Source organism: Peromyscus eremicus, chromosome 22, assembly GCF_949786415.1.
Source record: "Peromyscus eremicus chromosome 22, PerEre_H2_v1, whole genome shotgun sequence".
In the NCBI taxonomy this organism is placed as follows: domain Eukaryota; kingdom Metazoa; phylum Chordata; class Mammalia; order Rodentia; family Cricetidae; genus Peromyscus; species Peromyscus eremicus.
Genome location: NC_081437.1, coordinates 10,076,931 through 10,094,838, shown reverse-complemented (window position 1 = coordinate 10,094,838; position 17,908 = coordinate 10,076,931). Strand labels below are relative to the sequence as shown.

General features: G+C 40.8%; 1 protein-coding gene across 5 annotated transcripts in view; it reads left to right on the top strand.

Annotated features, from left to right (window-relative positions):
* The window catches only part of Plekhh2 (pleckstrin homology, MyTH4 and FERM domain containing H2), a 103,862-nt gene that overhangs the window by 30,769 nt on the left and 55,185 nt on the right, over nt 1-17,908 (top strand). For all 5 annotated transcript variants that reach the window (XM_059248579.1, XM_059248581.1, XM_059248583.1 and 2 more), the window contains 5 exons: nt 255-317; nt 10,557-10,706; nt 12,922-13,005; nt 13,515-13,596; nt 15,898-16,083. In XM_059248579.1, the coding sequence (XP_059104562.1) occupies nt 255-317; nt 10,557-10,706; nt 12,922-13,005; nt 13,515-13,596; nt 15,898-16,083 (565 nt within the window). The remainder of the gene's footprint in view (nt 1-254; nt 318-10,556; nt 10,707-12,921; nt 13,006-13,514; nt 13,597-15,897; nt 16,084-17,908) is intronic.

Below are 17,908 nucleotides of genomic sequence, written 5' to 3'. Positions count from 1 at the left end.
CAGTGCTATGATACCAAACAACCTTATAAAGTTACCAAGATATGCACTAATGGATGGACAACAATGTATTAAAAGCACCACGAGTTTTGACATCAATTTTTAAATATCAAGTGCCTTTTAATGTGTTCATTGTAATTCATATCTAATGGACTACTTCATTCATTTTTAAGAATTGATGACATTGTGAGATTTAAAGTCTTTTCCCAAAAGCGAATATAAATGTTTGTGTATTTTCTACCCTCCCTCACCTACAGATGCAACAGTTGGAGAGACAAGTTATCGATGCCGAACGTCAAGCAGAAAAGGCTTTTCAACAGGTAGGGGATCATTTCGTCTTTACCTGTCCCTATGCATATAAAGGTTGTTTAGCTCAAAATAGGATAGCGGTTAACTTCCGAAATATCTCATCATTTTGACTGTTCAGAAGCTCAATCCACAGAGTGCAAAATTTCAACTCAATTTTGTTCCTTTACTGATTTTCCAAGAGGGAAAAAAACCCGACTTTGATTAAAATATTTTATTATTTTTTTTCTTAGAAAATCAACTATGACTTTTAATAGAAATCCTAACTATAATTATGTTTTATATATAAATATGTTCATATCAGCTTTATGTATAGCAATAAAGAGCTGAAAATGATATGAATTCCATGTTGTAGAAGAATGAGTAAGTAAACTTAAAGCCATGAACTGTTAAACAACTATTTCAGATCATTTTACTAAAAATTAATAGAGAAAATGCTTAGAATTATATTAGGAAAATACACATAAAATTGTATATTTCATGTATTAGTGGGTAAAAAAGGTCAAATCCATGAGTTTAAAAGTAGTCTGAGAGGAAACTAGAAGTTTGCTTGAATTGTGGCATTACAAAAGATTATTTAGCTGGACAGTGTGGCGCACACCTTTAATCCCACCACCTGGGGGGTAGAGGCAGGCAGATCTCTGTGAGTTCAAGGCCAGCCTGGTCTACAGAGTGAGTTCCGGGATAGCCAGGGCTATACGGAGAAACCCTGTCTTGAAAAACAAAACAAACAAAAACAGAATTTAGTTTCTGTATTTTTATTCATTTTTTTAAAAATACTACTTCGGTTCTTGAGATGATGATTGGTAAGTCACTTAGCCTTTTCCTAGCCTTGAGAGCAGTAAAGTGGATGGTTTGGATGGGTACACCCAGCCTTAAAGTTCTTCAGTAATCTCAAATCCATAGCTTCTCTTTATCACAGCTGCTCAAACTAACAGTTTCAAAAATCGTCAACACAGAATTCTAAGAAATGCACTGTCCAGCGGTCGTCCTGCCCTTAGGCCTAGACTTGATATACCTAGCAGATTGCTAGAGTGGCTGTACAACCCAACCTAATCCTGAATTTCTTGTTTATATTTGAAAAGAAAGCTTAAAAGTTTATTACATGAACTTCAACCACATCTAAGCGTAGGGAGATTCTACAGCGGGCTCTCGGGGTTGGTTCACTTGTGGCTTGTGTTATCACAAGTTGCTTGTTCCCTCCCCTCGATCCTACATGGGTTATTTTGAAGTAAATACCAGATTGTACCCAAGAGTAAAGTTGAGTGAAATCAAAGCAACTAATCTAAGATACTTAAAAATCCCACTCACAGTACCATAGCCATTCCAAAAATATTAGCAAAAATTCCTTGTAGAGAACTAGATACCATTCAAAATTCTCCCAAACATCTCATAATTGCTTCTGGTTTTGATTTTTTTAATATTTATTTTATTTTAAGTGTGTGTGTGTGTGTGTGTGTGTGTGTGTGTGAGAGAGAGAGAGAGAGAGAGAGAGAGAGAGAAGAAGGAGGAGGGAGAGAGAGGAGAGGAGAGAGCATGTGAATGCTGGTGCTCATGGAGAACAGAGGCATTGGTTCCTGTCAGAGCTTGAGTCACAGGCAGTTATGGGTGCTGGAAACTGAACTTGAGTCTTCTGGAAAAACAGAATAATCTATTAAGTGTTGAACCATCTCTCTACCCCCATGTTATTGTTTTTAATTAGGTTTAAGTTCATATAATATAAAATTAATTATTTTAAAACAGACAAGTCACAATGTTATGGAATCAACATCTCTGTTTAGCTCCAAAATTTTCCCATCATTTCACAAGGAAACATGTTGCCATGAAGCATTTAGTGTCACTCGCCTCTCCCCTCAAGTCCTGACAGTAACAGACTGCTTTCTGTCTCCATGAATTTACCCACTCTGGATAGAAAGGCAAGGTCCTGATATGTGATCCAGGCTGGCCTTAAATTTGTAATATTCCTGCCTCAGCCTTCTCAGTGTGGGGATTACAGGTGTGTGCCACTACACCTAGATTGGATATTTCTTATAGAACTATTCATATAATATGTGATCTTCATGTCTGGCTTATTTTATTTAGTAGGGCAATTTTGATCATCCATGTTGTGGATACACACACACACACACACATGTTTATATATATATATATATATATATATATATATATATATATATATATATATATATATATATAACTTTTTATGTTTATTCACCTATTGATGGACATTTCAGTTGTCTCTTGCCTTTTGGTTAGTGTGACAAGTGTGTGTTCACACTATTTATTTCAATACCTGTTTTTATTTCATATACATATTTATATATGGTAGCATATATATATGTATATATATACATATTTATATATGGTAGCATATATATATATATATATATGCTATTTTCCTCGTTTTAAATGACTGCTTTGTTCACATTGGAATCAGAACTAGATGGACACATTTCACTTGAGTCTTAGACCTCAGTTTGTGTAGTCTTTTTCTCTTAGTTTTGCTTCAATATTTGTTGAAGACATTGGTTTAGTTTTTTCCTCTCTAGCTTTCTGCATTCTGAATTTTGCTTACACCTCCTCATGGTGCTATTCAACATGCTCTTCTTTGTCATCATTTACTGTCAAATGTAGCTAAATTTAAACATTTTATTTTCCCACATCTGTCTTTCCTTCTTCATTCTTCCTCTCTTTTCCAGTACTGCCTCTTGGGTGATATTTGGACATTCAACATCTAGCTCTCTTTTTCTGTTATTTGGCCACCATTGATGATTTGCATATGGATATGTGTTCCTATTTTTCTTGGTTATACTTTGGAATTCTAGGTCGCCAGTTGACAAGTAGTTTCTTTAGTAAGGATCAGCAAAGAGTTTTCTTCTTTCTTTTTCTTTTTGGTTTTTGAGATGGGGTTTCTCTGTGTAATAGCCCTGGTTGTCCTGGAACTCACTATGTAGACCAGGCTGGCCTCAAACCCAGAGAGATCTGCCTGCCTCTGCCTCTGGAGTGCTGGGATTAAAGATGTGTGCTGTCACCACCCTATGGGGCACAGAGTTTTCTAAAGTGAATGTGTCAGATTGCATCCCTACCTGCGGTGGATGAGAATTCTAAATGCCGAGGATGCTGACATGTGGCATTATTGTTCATTTTGGTTTAGCTATTCTTGCCTTGCTAATTTGAGAAGAATGCTAGTCTAAATTCTCTTCATTGGTTTAGTAAGTAGATATACATAAAACATATCATTTCCGTAAGTCAAATTGACCTTGTCCAGAACTTAATCTCTTTATGTCCTATAATAATCCTTGCTTTGAAAAATAAGTAAGTTTATGTTATGAAAATGCCCCATTGAGTCCACCAAGACAGGAGAAAGGGAAGAATGGCTCTAACACAAGAAAGGCCAATGCAACACAACAAGGCAGATGTCAAGGCTCATTCTACCTCAGTTCTTCTCCAGTGTTCTTAGAAAACAGTTGCCCCAATTTACATACAACTGTGTGAAAACTCAGTCTCCTCCTCCTTCCCAGCCACAGTGGGAGACAGGGGAAGTGTGAGACCAAAGGTTGGCAAGGAGAAGTCTGTACAGTCAAAAAGAAAAAGATGGAATTCATGTTTCTCTGCTGTGGGAACAGATTTAAGGTTTCATCTGTTTAAGATCCAACAGCTAGGGCTAGAAAGATGGCTCAGGGGTTAAGAGCACTGACTTCTCTTCCAGAGGACCCGGGTTCAATTCCCAGTAACCACACGGCAGCTCACAACTGTCTGTAATTCCAGTTCCAAGGGACCCGACACCCATGGCAAAACACCAATGCACATTAAATTTAAAAAAGAAAAAAAAAAGATCCTTAAGATCCAACAGCTACCATTTTGGGGCGGGGGGTTGGAAAACTGTTTTGCATATCAGGTTTGCCACTTATAACACGGGACTAATATTGACAGCTGAGCCCCTCTGTAGGACACAGAGGTTTATAGCAGAGGGATTCAAGAACACGGACCCTGGAGCCAAACTGCCAGGTTCAATTGGCCTTCATCTTACTGCTTGGCTTCAGCTTTCTCTCTGGAAAATGGGGGTACCGTCTCATTCTCAGAGTTTTGAGGAAATTGAGTAGGAGGCTAGGAGTAAGGTACCTGAACTATTTCCTAGCATATAGGAGTCATAGCTAGCTATTGTGAAGCTAGACGCTGATTTTAGCAGAGTGCCTGGCATACAGCCAGCCCGCAGTGGATGGTGGAGGTGGAAGTACTATTATCCCTAGTATGGGTTTGTGCTGCTTCCAAATGAAGAGGATAATTTAAAAAAAAAAAATAACACTGGGAGCTGTGGGTGGTTTCCCAAACTACCCTCGGGTTCAATGAAATATTTTTTTGTTGTTGTTTTGTTTGTTTTTTGTTTTTTGAGACAGGGTTTCTCTGTGTAGTTTTGGTGCCTGTCCTGGAACTCGCTCTGTAGACCAGGCTGGCCTCGAACTCACAGAGATCCGCCTGCCTCTGCCTCCCGAGTGCTGGGATTAAAGGCATGTGCCACCGCCACTCGGCTCAATGAATTTTTTACAGGACCCCGAAAAAACATTTCACACTCATGGTTATGGTTATATACAGGGAAAGGAAACACATTTAAAATCCGTAAGAGAAAAGAGCATCCTAGGTAGTGTTCAGGAGCACCCAGGTCCAAGTTTCCAGTCCCTTTCTTCCAGTGAAGTCATGCAGAGATGTGTTCACTCCTCCCATCAACGAGGCATGGGCAAGATTTACAAAGCAGTGCCAGCCCCCAAACCCACAAAGCTTGGTGTGCAGGAGTCCTAGTGGGGATCGGTGTTGTAGGTCTGTGACTGATTTTAGTTACTAAGGTGCTAGCTTCCCCCATCCCTCTGTCCCCTGCCAGAGTCACACCGGTACAGTGTGGCCTGAGACCCTGGGAGAACAGTGATGGATATTTACCTTGATAGTGATTGGAGTGAGAATACTCGCCTGTAGGTTCCTGTATTTGAACACTTGACTTCCAGTTGGTGGGGCTGTTTGTGGAGGCTTAGGGAGTGTGGCTTTGCTGGAGGAAGTGTGTCACTGGCAGTGGACATCACCCTACTCCCGGTTTGCGCTCTCTGCTTCATGCAGAGAGATGTGAGCTCTCAGCTTGCTGCTCCATGCCTGCAGCCTCCCACCACGCCTCCCTGTCATATGGTGATGCTCTTATCCCTCTGGAACTATAATCCCCAATAAACCCTTCTTTCTATAAGTTGTCTTGGATATGGAGCTGTATCACAATGATAGAAGTAACTAATACATATGTCAAGCACATGTCAGCATTAATGTTCCAGTGTCCCCCAAGATGTTAGAAAATCGGGGTAGTCTTATTTATAAGGATGTTCCAAGGGCTCAGAGGTTGTTAGCCCACTGCCTCAAACCAGTCAGAGGCCAGTCCTGTGTTTGGGAATCTGAGCAGCTCAAGTCTGCTGGAGCTGGTTCTTAGCTGCAGAGTGGCTTAAGGATTCCAAGATCAAAGATGTTTAGGGGGAATGCTTCAAGAGTATGCTGAGTGGGAGCAAACAGGAATTCACCCAGAAGGAAAAAAATATACCTACGTGTAGATATTTTCAAGAGTTTAACCAATTTGAATTTGTTGCGCTCTCTCTCTCTCTCTCTCTCTCTCTCTCTCTCTCTCTCTCTCTCTCTGTTTTAAATTATTTTTATTTTATGTGCATTGGTATTTTGCCTGTCTCTGTGAGGGTGCCGGGTTCCCTGGAACTGGAGTTACAGACAGTGGTGAGCTGCCCTGTGGGTGCTGGGAATTGAACCCGAATCCTCTGGAAGAGCAGTCAGTGCTCTTAACCGCTGAGCCACCTCTCCAGCCCCCTGGTTGTTGTTTGTTCCTGGCCAGTCTCTGAGTAGCTAAAATTCTCGTCTGGTTAAGGTTAAATGAACGGAAAAGAACCGGGCTGTTTTCCGTGTGCTTGCGGTAGGACATTTTAAAAGGGCTGCTTGTTTCTCCTGTAAGCGCTTAGCTTTTCCGTAGACATCTTATTCATGGTGATTACCAAGGAAGACTGGGAGTCCTGTGGAACTTGGTCATAACAGGACCAGCTGGCAGGCAAGACATTTGGGATTATTTTGTGATTCTTTCTCTGAGACTTTGCACATTGGCTATTATTTTTCTTGCCTCGGAAAGTTGCTTATCCAAAAGTACTAGTCACTTTAAAAAGATTCAGACGACAATGATACATCAAGGGATCTCTGGGGTGCTTATGCACAACACAAGAATGTGTTCTTTGAAATAAAGACATGGTTCCAGGTCCTAGCTGTCCAGAGCTGTAGACCTTGCCTGTGAAATGAAAGAGCAGCTTCATGTAGCAACCGAATATGGTTGTTCTGACCTAATAAAAGGAGACTGAAGTGTTGTTTATCTAATTATTCTTTATCAATAAAAACTCGGGAGATAAGGGGTAAGAACCTGAATGGTCAGAGAAGCGACCAGTGACCTCCTCTCTGTCTCTGTCTCTCTCTCTCTCTCTCTCTCTCTCTCTCTCTCTCTCTCTCTCTCAGCCCCACCCTACTACTTCCTGTGTCTTTCTATATGCCCTCACTCCTCCAAAACCTCTATGGCTAATTTTGGTCAGCTAGGAGCTAGCTCCGCCCTCTAATTCAAAGTAAACTTTATTGTCAGTCTCGGGAGTGTCAGAGTGAGATCAAAATATCCCACACCAGGAGACTGTAGGTGAATGTCTGTCCTTGCGGTCACATGGTTTGGGGGAGTCAGACCTTGCATTGCTGTGACAGATAAACCCGAGAGAAACTGTTTACAGGAGAAAGATCATTTTTGGTTTCAGTCTGTGGTCGGCGGTTCCCACGGTGAGATAAAACATCCCACGGTCCAGAGTGCTGGTGACGGGGTAGAGATGCTCACCTTACAGCGACAGCAAGAGAGGGGGCGGGGTGGGAAGAGGAGAGACAGACAGAGAGACAGACTCACACCGAAAATGTAAGAATGCCACCAGGGAACAGAAGCTTCAAAGTCATGCTGTCAAATGGTCCCTCCTTCATCAACGATGCCATCAGATTATTATTCCATCCATTACTGGAGTCAGGGCTCTCAGGATTCAGCCACATCTCAATGGCTGGTCTACAGGTCTAAGACCAAGCCTTCAGCATATGAGCACGTTGGGAGATACTTCATATCCAAACTATAAGGTTCCTTATATTTTGCTCACATGTTCTCTCTCTCTCTCTCTCTCTCTCTCTCTCCTCTCTGGTACATGTATATGTTATGCATGTATGTGTACGTGCATACATACTCATGTGCACGTACAAACCAAAAGTCAATATCAGGTGTCTCCCTCAATTACCCTCTTCCTTTAAATGCTTTAAAAATTTATTCTTTGGCAATGTTGTGGATGATTACATGTAGTTAGATCATATCCACCCATGCCAACTTCCCAGCTCCAACTTCTCCCGGACCTCCCTTCAACAATTTCACCCCCCCCCCCTACAACTCCATCATATCGTCATCCTTCCTCCCCCTTCTTTTTCTTCTTCCTCTCTGAGTCCAGTTAGTCCAATTACGCACATGGGTATAAGGCAGCATCCACCGGGCCATGAGCATCCAACCACGGGCCACAGTGCTGAAGAAGACTGACTTTCTCTCTCCACTGCCCATGGACTGCCAGTAGCCACTCAGCTAAGGGTGGGGCCTAGCGTAGCTCTTCATTCTCCATGGTAGAGAGTTGATTGGCTTGATCTTGTGGCAGCAACCATGGCTACTGTGGTTGGAGTTAATGAGCAAGGGCCCGGGGTCATGTCCTAGAAGACATATTTTCAAAGCCATCTTCCCGGACCTCTGCTCTTACGCTCATTACACACACACACACACACACACACACACACACACACACACACACCCCGCTTCTGAGCCTTGGTAGGAGGAAAGGGTCTATAGGAGGAAAGGGTCTATATCTAGATATCCCACTTAGGGCTGCACACTCTGTTCTTCTCTGTGCACACTCTGTTCTTCTCTGCGCTCCGACTACTTATGAGTCGCTATTAACCTTAGTCCACTGTATAAAGAGGCATCTTTGTTGAGGTCCATCTCATGTTTTGAAAGAGTCTTTTATTGAACCCAGAGCTCATGGATTTGCCTAGCCAGGTGGACAGTGAGCGCCAGGAATCTACCTCTCTCCTCCTTCCAAGCACTGGGAGCTTCCGTTCCCAGCTTTTCTGTGGGTGCTGGGGATCCGAACTCAAGTCTTCATGTTGCGCAGCAGGTACCTAACTGCCTGGACCTCTCTAAGCCCACGTGTCTGTTTTGAGGTTTACCTTCTATTTTTTTCTTCTTGGAGAGGAACTGACATCTTGGGGTTGACTTCTACTTTCTCCCTACGTCTATAGCTACAGACTGTCCTGTTTATCACTGGAAAAATGTTTGGAGATTATTTACTGTATTTTTCTCCTGCTGGGCTATTTTTCATGGGAAATCTCTTAGGTAAACCTTTGTCTTTTGTATGAATTTTTATGGCTCATCCAAAAAAATCACTGCTTTATGTTAAAGAATCTAGACCTAAGGCCACTTAAATTACTATTGAAAAGCAGAATACGTTTTCCTCCTGTTTTGGAATTCTGCTTTTGTTTTCAAAGTTTCCAACTGTGTGTGTGTATGTGTTAATTAGAACAGTTTTGGCATCTGAATACAAGTTACATTTACACAGCAAACACACATGAAACCTGGTATTCATGGTTTAAAAAATAAAACCAAACACACCTTCACAGCTTCCTTTAGTCACACCCTTTAGTCAAACACGTCTAAATTTTAACTGACTTTAAGGATTCATTCTGTTTTTTTCTGATGTTATTAAAATAATGGAAAGATTTGCTTTTGTTTGAACTGTCACCTTCAATTCTTCAGACATGTTCATTTTTCTCCTTTATGCCTGTAATCGCCAAGCTTCTGATAAAATTACATCCTTACCTATTAAGAATATTAGAGGGGCTGGAGAGATGGCTCAGAGGTTAAGAGCACTGGCTGTTCTTCCAGAGCTCTTGAGTTCAGTTCCCGGCAACCACATGGTGGCTCACAACCATCTGTAATGAGATCTGGTGCCCTCTTCTGGCCTGCAGGGGTACATGCAGATAGAAGACTGTATACATAGTAAATAAATAAATAAATCTTAAAAAAAATAATGTTAGAGTGAGATTTATTTATAGATCATTGTATAGCATTCTCAATACTTTCTCTCACAAACACCTTCCTTATTTATCCCTTCCGGAGAAGTCCCAGGTGAGGCTTACAGTGTGTTAGGGCACTCACTCTACAGTGCAGGGATGGGTTTGTGGTCTGCAGAGGGACAGTCAGAAGGTGGTCACCGTGAGTCGACCTCACTGAGTTGGGTAGATTCACACAATCTGTGTGAGTGAGCGGACTTGGCACAGAAGTCCTTCAGAGATCCCATATACCTATGTGAGCTTTGCAGAAGATCCAAGCAAGGTCTGTCTGTTTTAGACATGAAAAAATGAAGCGTGGCTCACCCGGCAGCCTCACACCCGATACACCCGCTAACGGTGTATATATGGTACTGTTGAGTTGCGTGTGTCTGTGATTACACTTACTCTCTCGCTGTCCACTGAAGTGTAACCTGGATGCAGGAAGAGACTCAAGGGTCTGTTTTATTCACTGGTGTCTTCCTGCTGGAACTGGAGAACATTCATGAAGCTGATAAACTCATGAGCCCTCCCTGAATGCCTTCTACTGCCTGTGTCTGGACTCACAGTTTTTGTTTGTTTTTAATGATTTTGTTATTGGGACTTTAAATGTCTTTGGTTTTCTTTTCTTTTCTGCTGTGTTTTTTTTTTTTTTTTCTAACTCAAGTTCAGTTTTTTCCCCTAAAATGTGTTATTATCCAGGCCATCTAATTTGTACCGTACCTCACTACTCACCATCTTTCTCTATATTTCTTTCTTGTCTAAATACGGGGGATGGGGCCAGGAACTTTTGCTTCTCTATGAACACCTTGTGTACATTGCTCTCGTAAACATGTGTCCTACCCCCCCTATGTAACCACAGCAGTCTGGTGATCACTTGTACCACCCCCGAAGGTAACACCACTTGTCAAAATAGTCTTCAGATTTTCAAATCGTCATAATCCATTACACCTTGCTGTTTAATATTTTCAGTTTGTGATACCATTTAGAAACCTAATGTTAAAGTAAAACGCTAAGCTTAAAACTATGATGCATTAAGTATGGCATAATGTTACTGTTTTACCCTCTGAATTTAGGTACAAGTTATGGAAGAGAAACTAAAGGCAGCTAATATTCAAACCAGTGAGTCAGAGACTCGGCTGTATAAGAAGTGTCAAGACCTGGAGTCTGTAATGCAGGAGAAGGATGACATCATTCAGAGCTTGGAGCTGCGGCTTGAAGAGCAGGTTAGGGAAGCCGAGTCATCGGCCGTATTAATATGTGCTCATTAATATGTGCTCATTAATATGTGATTAAAGACCTAGCTGAGATCTGTTTATCTGGAGGGGAACTCTTACTTGTTGGATTATGTCACAGGTGTTGGTAACAGGAACAAGTTAAAGGTGTCATTCCCTTCCTGTCTTGAGTGACTCAAGGCAAGATCTAGTACTTTTTATTATGCATGTATACACATGTGTGTGTGTGCTCGAGTGTGCATGTGTGTGTGTGTGTGTGTGTGTGTGTGTGTATTGCTCTGTGTAGAGGTCAGAGGGCAACTTATAGGAGTTGGTTCTCTCCTTCCACCATGTGACAGAACTCACGTCATCAGGCGTGGTGGCAAGGGCCTTTAGGGCCATCTCTCTGGTCCAAGATCTAGTAGTTTTTTTTTAGATATGGCGGTATTATTTAACATTCAGACTTTAGAGTTTAAATGGGATCTTTTGCATTTGGGAATATTTAGTTTATAGCAGGCATTTATGTCCATAAAATATTTGCAGCCCAACTGGGTATGATGATGCATGCCTGTAATCCCAGAATGCTGGAGGCTAATGCAGGAGGATCATTAGTGTGAGGCCAGTCTAGACAACATAACGAGACTATCTAAAGAAAAAATCTTTACAGGTCATTGTATATATTTATGTTTGATACTAATCCTCCAACTGCTCAGAAACATACAGTTTTCAGCCGCCTCATATGAGTACATAGAGTACTGTAAGTTTTTTTGTTTTTTGGGTTTTGTTTTTGTTTTTGTTTTTGTTTTTTTGTTTTTTGTTTTTGTTTTTGTTTTTTTTTTTTTTGGTTTTTGGTTTTTCAATACAAGGTTTCTCTGTGTAGTTTTGGTGTCTCTCCTGGGTCTCACTCTGTAGACCAGGCTGGCCTCGAACTCACAGAGATCTGCCTGGCTCTGCTTCCTGAGCGCTGGGATCAAAGGTGTGTGCCACTGCTGCCCTGCTCAAGTACTGTAAGTTTTATGACAAAAAATCCACTAGGAGCTTGGTGTAATGGCTCATTCCTGTCATCCCAGCACTTGAGAGGCTGATGCAGGAGGATTGCCATGAGTTTGAGGCCAGCCTGGGCTGCAGACTAATACTTTATCTCAAAAATCAACAAAAACTTGCATTAGGATTAAATGACTACTTAAGTAGCCATTTAATATCATTTAAATATGAGTGCTATGTTTATTAAATTCATTAGCATTTTCACTTTTCTGTGGGGTCAGTGTTTTGGGCTAGTGGTTTTTTTCAATTTCTAGCAGTCCAACCCCCACCCATTGTGATTTCTATAGTAGTCACATCCTCAGTAGTTTTGTGACCAGAGATAGAAGGCTGTTAAATGTGAACGAGAATTTCTCGGTGTTTGTTTTTCCGGGTGTTTTAAAGCTAGTGTTTGAGGGAGAAAATAGCCCTGCTCCTAAGCGGATGTTTGTGCTTCCCCCGCCTTAGTTGGTCAAATCTACTGGTCCAGAAATAGTTCATTTTGTGGATATATTTAGGGGATTCACTCCGTTGTGTGAGTACCCAAGAGAAAAAGAGAGAAGAGCCGCTTAGCAGGCTTGAAGTACTAGGTAGACACTTTCCTGTTGTTTCAACAAAACACCTCACAAAAGAAACTTGAGGAAGGAACAGTTTATCTCCCAGTTTGAGGGTACAGTCCATCACATTCTCCTTTTATTCAGTCCAAGTCCCCAGTCCATGGAACTGCATGGATTGGTGCCGTCCGCATTTAAGGTGGGCTTTTCCCATTGATTACCCCAATCTAGGAAATCCCTCAGACAGGTGAGCCCAGAGGTCTGTTTCCGTGGAGCTCTTCTTAAATTCCGTGAAGTGGACAGTCAGGTGTATCATCACAGCTGCAGGTGCCTTTTGACTTCTTGTTCTATGTGCTGAACAGTTTTCCTCCCCTCCTCCCCATCTCTTTCTCTCTGTGCTAACAAGATCTACTGGTTCAGACTGGCCCTAGACCTCATGATCCTCCTGCCTCGGCCTCTGAGGGCTAGGATTACAGGCATAGACCACCCTGCCTGGCAATTTGGGGCTTTTAAAAGTCTGTTTTGTGACTGGGAGGCAAATGTATTAACCTGGAAACAGGTTCTAAGTGGATTTGCCTCCATGTTTTACGAGGTGATGTCTCCAATCCACGGAGTTTATGTTTGAACTAAACAAGTTGTTTATGTTATTTCAGAAACAAATGAGACTACAAGAAGCTAAAATAATAGAAGAAAAAGCTGCTAAGATAAAAGAATGGGTAACAGTTAAGCTAAATGAGGTATTTGTTGCTATATTTTTCTTTTATTATTTACTTCTTTTGATTAAAATCTTCAGAATATACAACCCTGAGTGAGACATACAATTCCGATCAATTGGTTGTGGTCCTATATTTTGGTAAACTTGTGATGGACTGCTTTCATTTTAATATCCATTATATTTTTAAAATTAAAAATTGTAAACAGCCATATTATAATGGGGTAATTTTAAATAATTATGAGTATTACATGTATATGTCTTAATAGGTTTGGTATATCTGAGAAGCACAGACTAAATGCTGAAATAGTTGTTTTAAAATTAATTTATATTGGGAAATGCATAGGGCTGGAAACCTTTAGCTCTGGACAAATAAATATTGATGACATGATTGTTAAGGTTCATAATCAGTGCTATTAAGTTCACCAGTTTGCAAACAGAGTGATTATATATTGTCATTTTCTAAATTTTATAATTTTAGTGTATTTTAAAAATATTATCCCTAGATTAAGGAATATCATTATGCTCTTTTAGCTGGAAGTGGAGAATCAGAATCTTCGTTTCATCAACCAAAACCAAACTGAAGAGATAAGAGCAATACAGTCACAATTGCAAGGTACATAGATTTTCATTAAGAGAGTTTAGCTGGATTTGTTTGACTCTATAGGAGTTTACTATTATTCTGCTCGTGTTTTAAGGATCTAATTATAAACATCATGTAAGGTGCTATTGTCAGTAAATGAAAAAGAATTTCTCCCACCAACCAGAAGTCTTGTACCCAAGGGATGTTGGACTGAGGAGTCCAAGGCAAAAAAAGGTGAATAATTTAGCAAAGTGGCTATTATATAGGAAAACATGACTGCTTAGTAATTTTGCCTCTCTCTCTCCTAAAAGACATCCATTTAAGGTCCAAAGAATCCAGTTTGCTGAAACTACTACATGTTAATGTTAGCCTTGCAGTGCAGGGACCACAGGCAACTGATGCCAGTCTCCAGTAGTATTGTGGTCCTTCCGAGCAGTGTAGCTCTACATCGCTCTGTTATCTTGTTGGAACAGAGACAGTAATAGAAAAATGAATGGTAGGGGTATTTGTGTTAGAGGTTTGTACTTCTGCATTCCAAGACTTCAACTTTGGTCTTAGAAAAGTGTAGATCCTTTTAGTGGGGTTAACAAACCAGAAATGCTGTGTAGTTAGTTGTCCATGTGTTGAGCGCTTCATATATTCTGGTGTTCTTTGAAGGCAGCTGAGGTGTGTTCTGTGGATTCTCAGATGCCTTTTCTGGTCGTTGCAAATGCCGCAAAACTCAGTTCACTCACACATTTCAGCTGGGATGACAGGTGTCAGCCACTACACCTGTCAAGACAATTTGTTTAGAGCATGGCAATACTTGCTCTCATTTCCTCCATCTGAAAGATTAAAAATAGGCACTGCCCTAAGTGATCTGAAGGTCTATATTGGAAATTAAGGTTCCTGTTTTTGTGACACTCACCTTCTCTAAAATAGATCAGATGTACCAATTCTATCTCCAAAAAGTTGTTAATTTCCCTGATATCCCTGGATTGCAATTCTGGTCTTCATTGACAATCTCTTGGGTTTTGTATGCTAAGAGGTTCTGACCTTGGAGACTAGGCATAGAATGGAGCATAGATTCCATATATGTGCTAGATTTAATGTATGTACAGAATGTATATGTATTATACATATTGTCTATATATGTATATATCATATGTATATATATATATATGTCACGCACACAGGCGTGTGTGTGTGTGTGTGTGTGTGTGTGTGTGTGTGTGCATGTGGTTGTTTGTCAGTATCCACAAAAGACTGATTCTAGGATCCCCATGGATACCAAACTCTAAGGATGTTCTAGGCCCTTAAATAAAACGGCCCAGGATTTGCATATAATGTCTTACACACATTCTCCTGTAACTTTAAATCATCTTCAGGTTACTGCAATGCCTAATAAAAAGGTAAATGTTGTATAAATATTTGTTAGATTGTATTTTTTAGAGAATCATAGTAAAATATCTGTCCATATTCAGTAGAGACAGTTTTTTTTTTCTAAATATTTTTGATTCCCAGTTGGTTCAACCCACAGATGCAGAATCTATGGAACTGAAGACGAACTGTACATAATCATTGCTGTATGATTGTGAATCTGTTCTGTGGTAGATGATCAATACAAAAAATTTTAAAGATACCTCTGAAGAAACATGCTAGAAATACTTTACTTTATCACCAGTTGCTGTTTGGTACAACACGCTTCACCTTCTGTTGCTTTACCCGCGCTCTGAAATTAACTTCCCTAGGAACCTTTCTTCCTGGGTCCTCCAAGCCTTTGATCTCACATGCAACAATGTAAAGAGTCTTAAAGATGGATTAAACCAGTGGTTCTCAACCTGTGGGTCGCAACTCCTTTGGGGTTGCACATCTGATATCCGGCATATCAGATGTTTACATTACAATTCGTAACAGTAGCAAAATGACATTTATGAAGTAGCAATGAAAATAATTTTATGGTCCGGGGTCACCACAGTGTGAGGAACTGTATTAAAGGGTCACAGCATTAGGAAAGTTGAGAACTACTAGATTAAACGCATGATTAGTGATCTGAGGACTGAACTCAGGTCACCAGGATCGGCAGCAAGTGCTTTTACCCACTGACCCCCACCCTGGTGCGCGTGCGCGCGCACGCGCGCGCACACACACACACACACACACACACACACACAAACAGAGATCTAGGGTTCTATGCTCTATGTCAGGGTTTCTATTTACTATACATTAGTAAAAGATGCATTTCAGTCTCTTTTCTGGTGTTGAGTGATTTATTCAAGTCCTCCTATGCTTTTGTTCCGTGTCTGATGAACGGCTATAAAAAGTTCGACTCCATTTTGCTTAACGGCCTTGCAGAACTCCAAGGGAAGAAGATCTCCTGTGTCTCCACACCAAAGCTCTCAGAGGGGCAGCGCCTGAGTGGTTTGACATTTGGATGCTTCTTGTCCCGAGCGAAGAGTCCTCCTCATGAAGTCCGAAGCGAGGAAGTGAGCAAGATGGCATCTAAAGAACCCGAGTTCACCGAAGGAAAAAGGGGAGAAGGTACTTACGGACTGTAGCAGTCTACCTCAGCATTCTTTTTAAAAAGCTAAAACACCATTCACTGAGACTGATCAGAATTAAGCTCGATTCTCCCCGACACCTCGATACTTCAAGGGAATATTCAGTAAGAGCCGTACAGCACTAGTTATGTTGTGTCTTGTGTAGATTTTTTTACCAGGGCCCCAGAGGAGCAACTGATACCGCCCCTCACCATCTTAATGCTTTTTCCTGCAGCAGGTGGAAAAGACATTTAAACTATAAATGGTTATAATTCTAACTAAAAGGTACACATTTTAACCCAGTTTCAGATGAGAACTCTGCATTTGTATTCATAGCTTCTTGAAAATATTTTTTAATTACCTAATATTATATTATTATTATTAAATGAAGACTAACGTACCAGACACATGAACACGTTTGGGTGGGGGGTACTTCGGTAACTACTTTCTTTGTTACTTCAGAGAAGGAAATATTGTCTAGATTATCTGACCCTGGTCCCATGTGAAAATTTTCACTCTTCATTCTCACAGCGTCCCTCTAAATTTTGCCTGGTGGTGCGACCTGACCATAACGCCTCAGGGGGCGATCGTTTTTTGTTGACTTTCTCCAAAAGTTCTAGGGAAGCTTGAGTTTGCAACTTAGCTCTGCCGGGTTCTGGTTTCCTTCCAATGCACGTGAGAAATGCCAGCGGGGAATGTTGCCGCTCAGCTCTGTTTTGACATTCTGAAAACTACATAATGCGTTTCCAGCCAGAAGGCTGCCTTGTTACCTGTTTCTTGCTGTTACCCACATTTCGTTGACTTTTCCAAAACGCCCTTCTCATCTCCTTCCCACTGTTGGGGCAGTCAACTGAACACCACGGCGTTTGCCTCTGCCAAAGCTCTAATTCATTTGAAAAAAATATAGCTAACGACTGCCACAAAACTTGAGGGCGTGATTGTTCAGCCCCTCATTCCTAGGTTGTGAAATTCGTATTTACATTTTCAAAGTTCCTTTTCTATTCAATCTGAGGGTTTTTTTTTTTTTCCTGGTTTTGTTTTTTGAGACAGGGTTTCTCTGTGTAGTTTTGATGCCTGTCCTGGAGCTTTTTCTGTAGACCAGGCTGGCCTTGAACTCACAGAGATCCAGCTGGCTCTGCCTCCCGAGTGCTGGGATTAAAGGTGTGCGCCACCGCCGCCTGGCTTAATCTGAGGTTTTAGGTCATTATTTATGAAGCTATGGGTTCATTCCATTTCTCATGGTACTAACAAATGGAATCCATATCTAAAGGCATTTAAAGAGGTTATTCTTATTATTAAAATACATATTGTAGTTGCAGTTAAACAGAGTAGAGGAAAGGTTTTTTTGTGTATGTGTGAATTTACACATTTCATGTATTGAATTATAGACACAAAGTTTGTCTTTTTTTTGTTTTTAAAGACAAGGTTTCTCTGTGTAGCCCTGGCTGTCCTAGAACTCACTTTATAGACCAGGCTGGCCTTGAACTCACAGAGATCCACTCACCTCTGCCTTCTGAGTGCTGGGATTAAAGGCATGTGCCACCACCACCCAGCACAAAGATTGTTTCTTAAACTATGGCTTTATGTTTATGTTTAGACTTACATTATGATGATTTTGAAGATTAATGGGAGAAGTGTCGCCATTTTCTTCACTTCTAAAATAGAATTAATGGCGTTCGTTTTTTGGCAGCTTCTATGAAGGTCAAATGCACCCCACTTCACACTCTGCTCTTTCTCTCTTTAGACTGTTGTCAACTTCCATTCTCCAACATACTCGTTTGTAAAAATCAATTTACTTTTCATACAATTAAATTGAAGTATAAGGA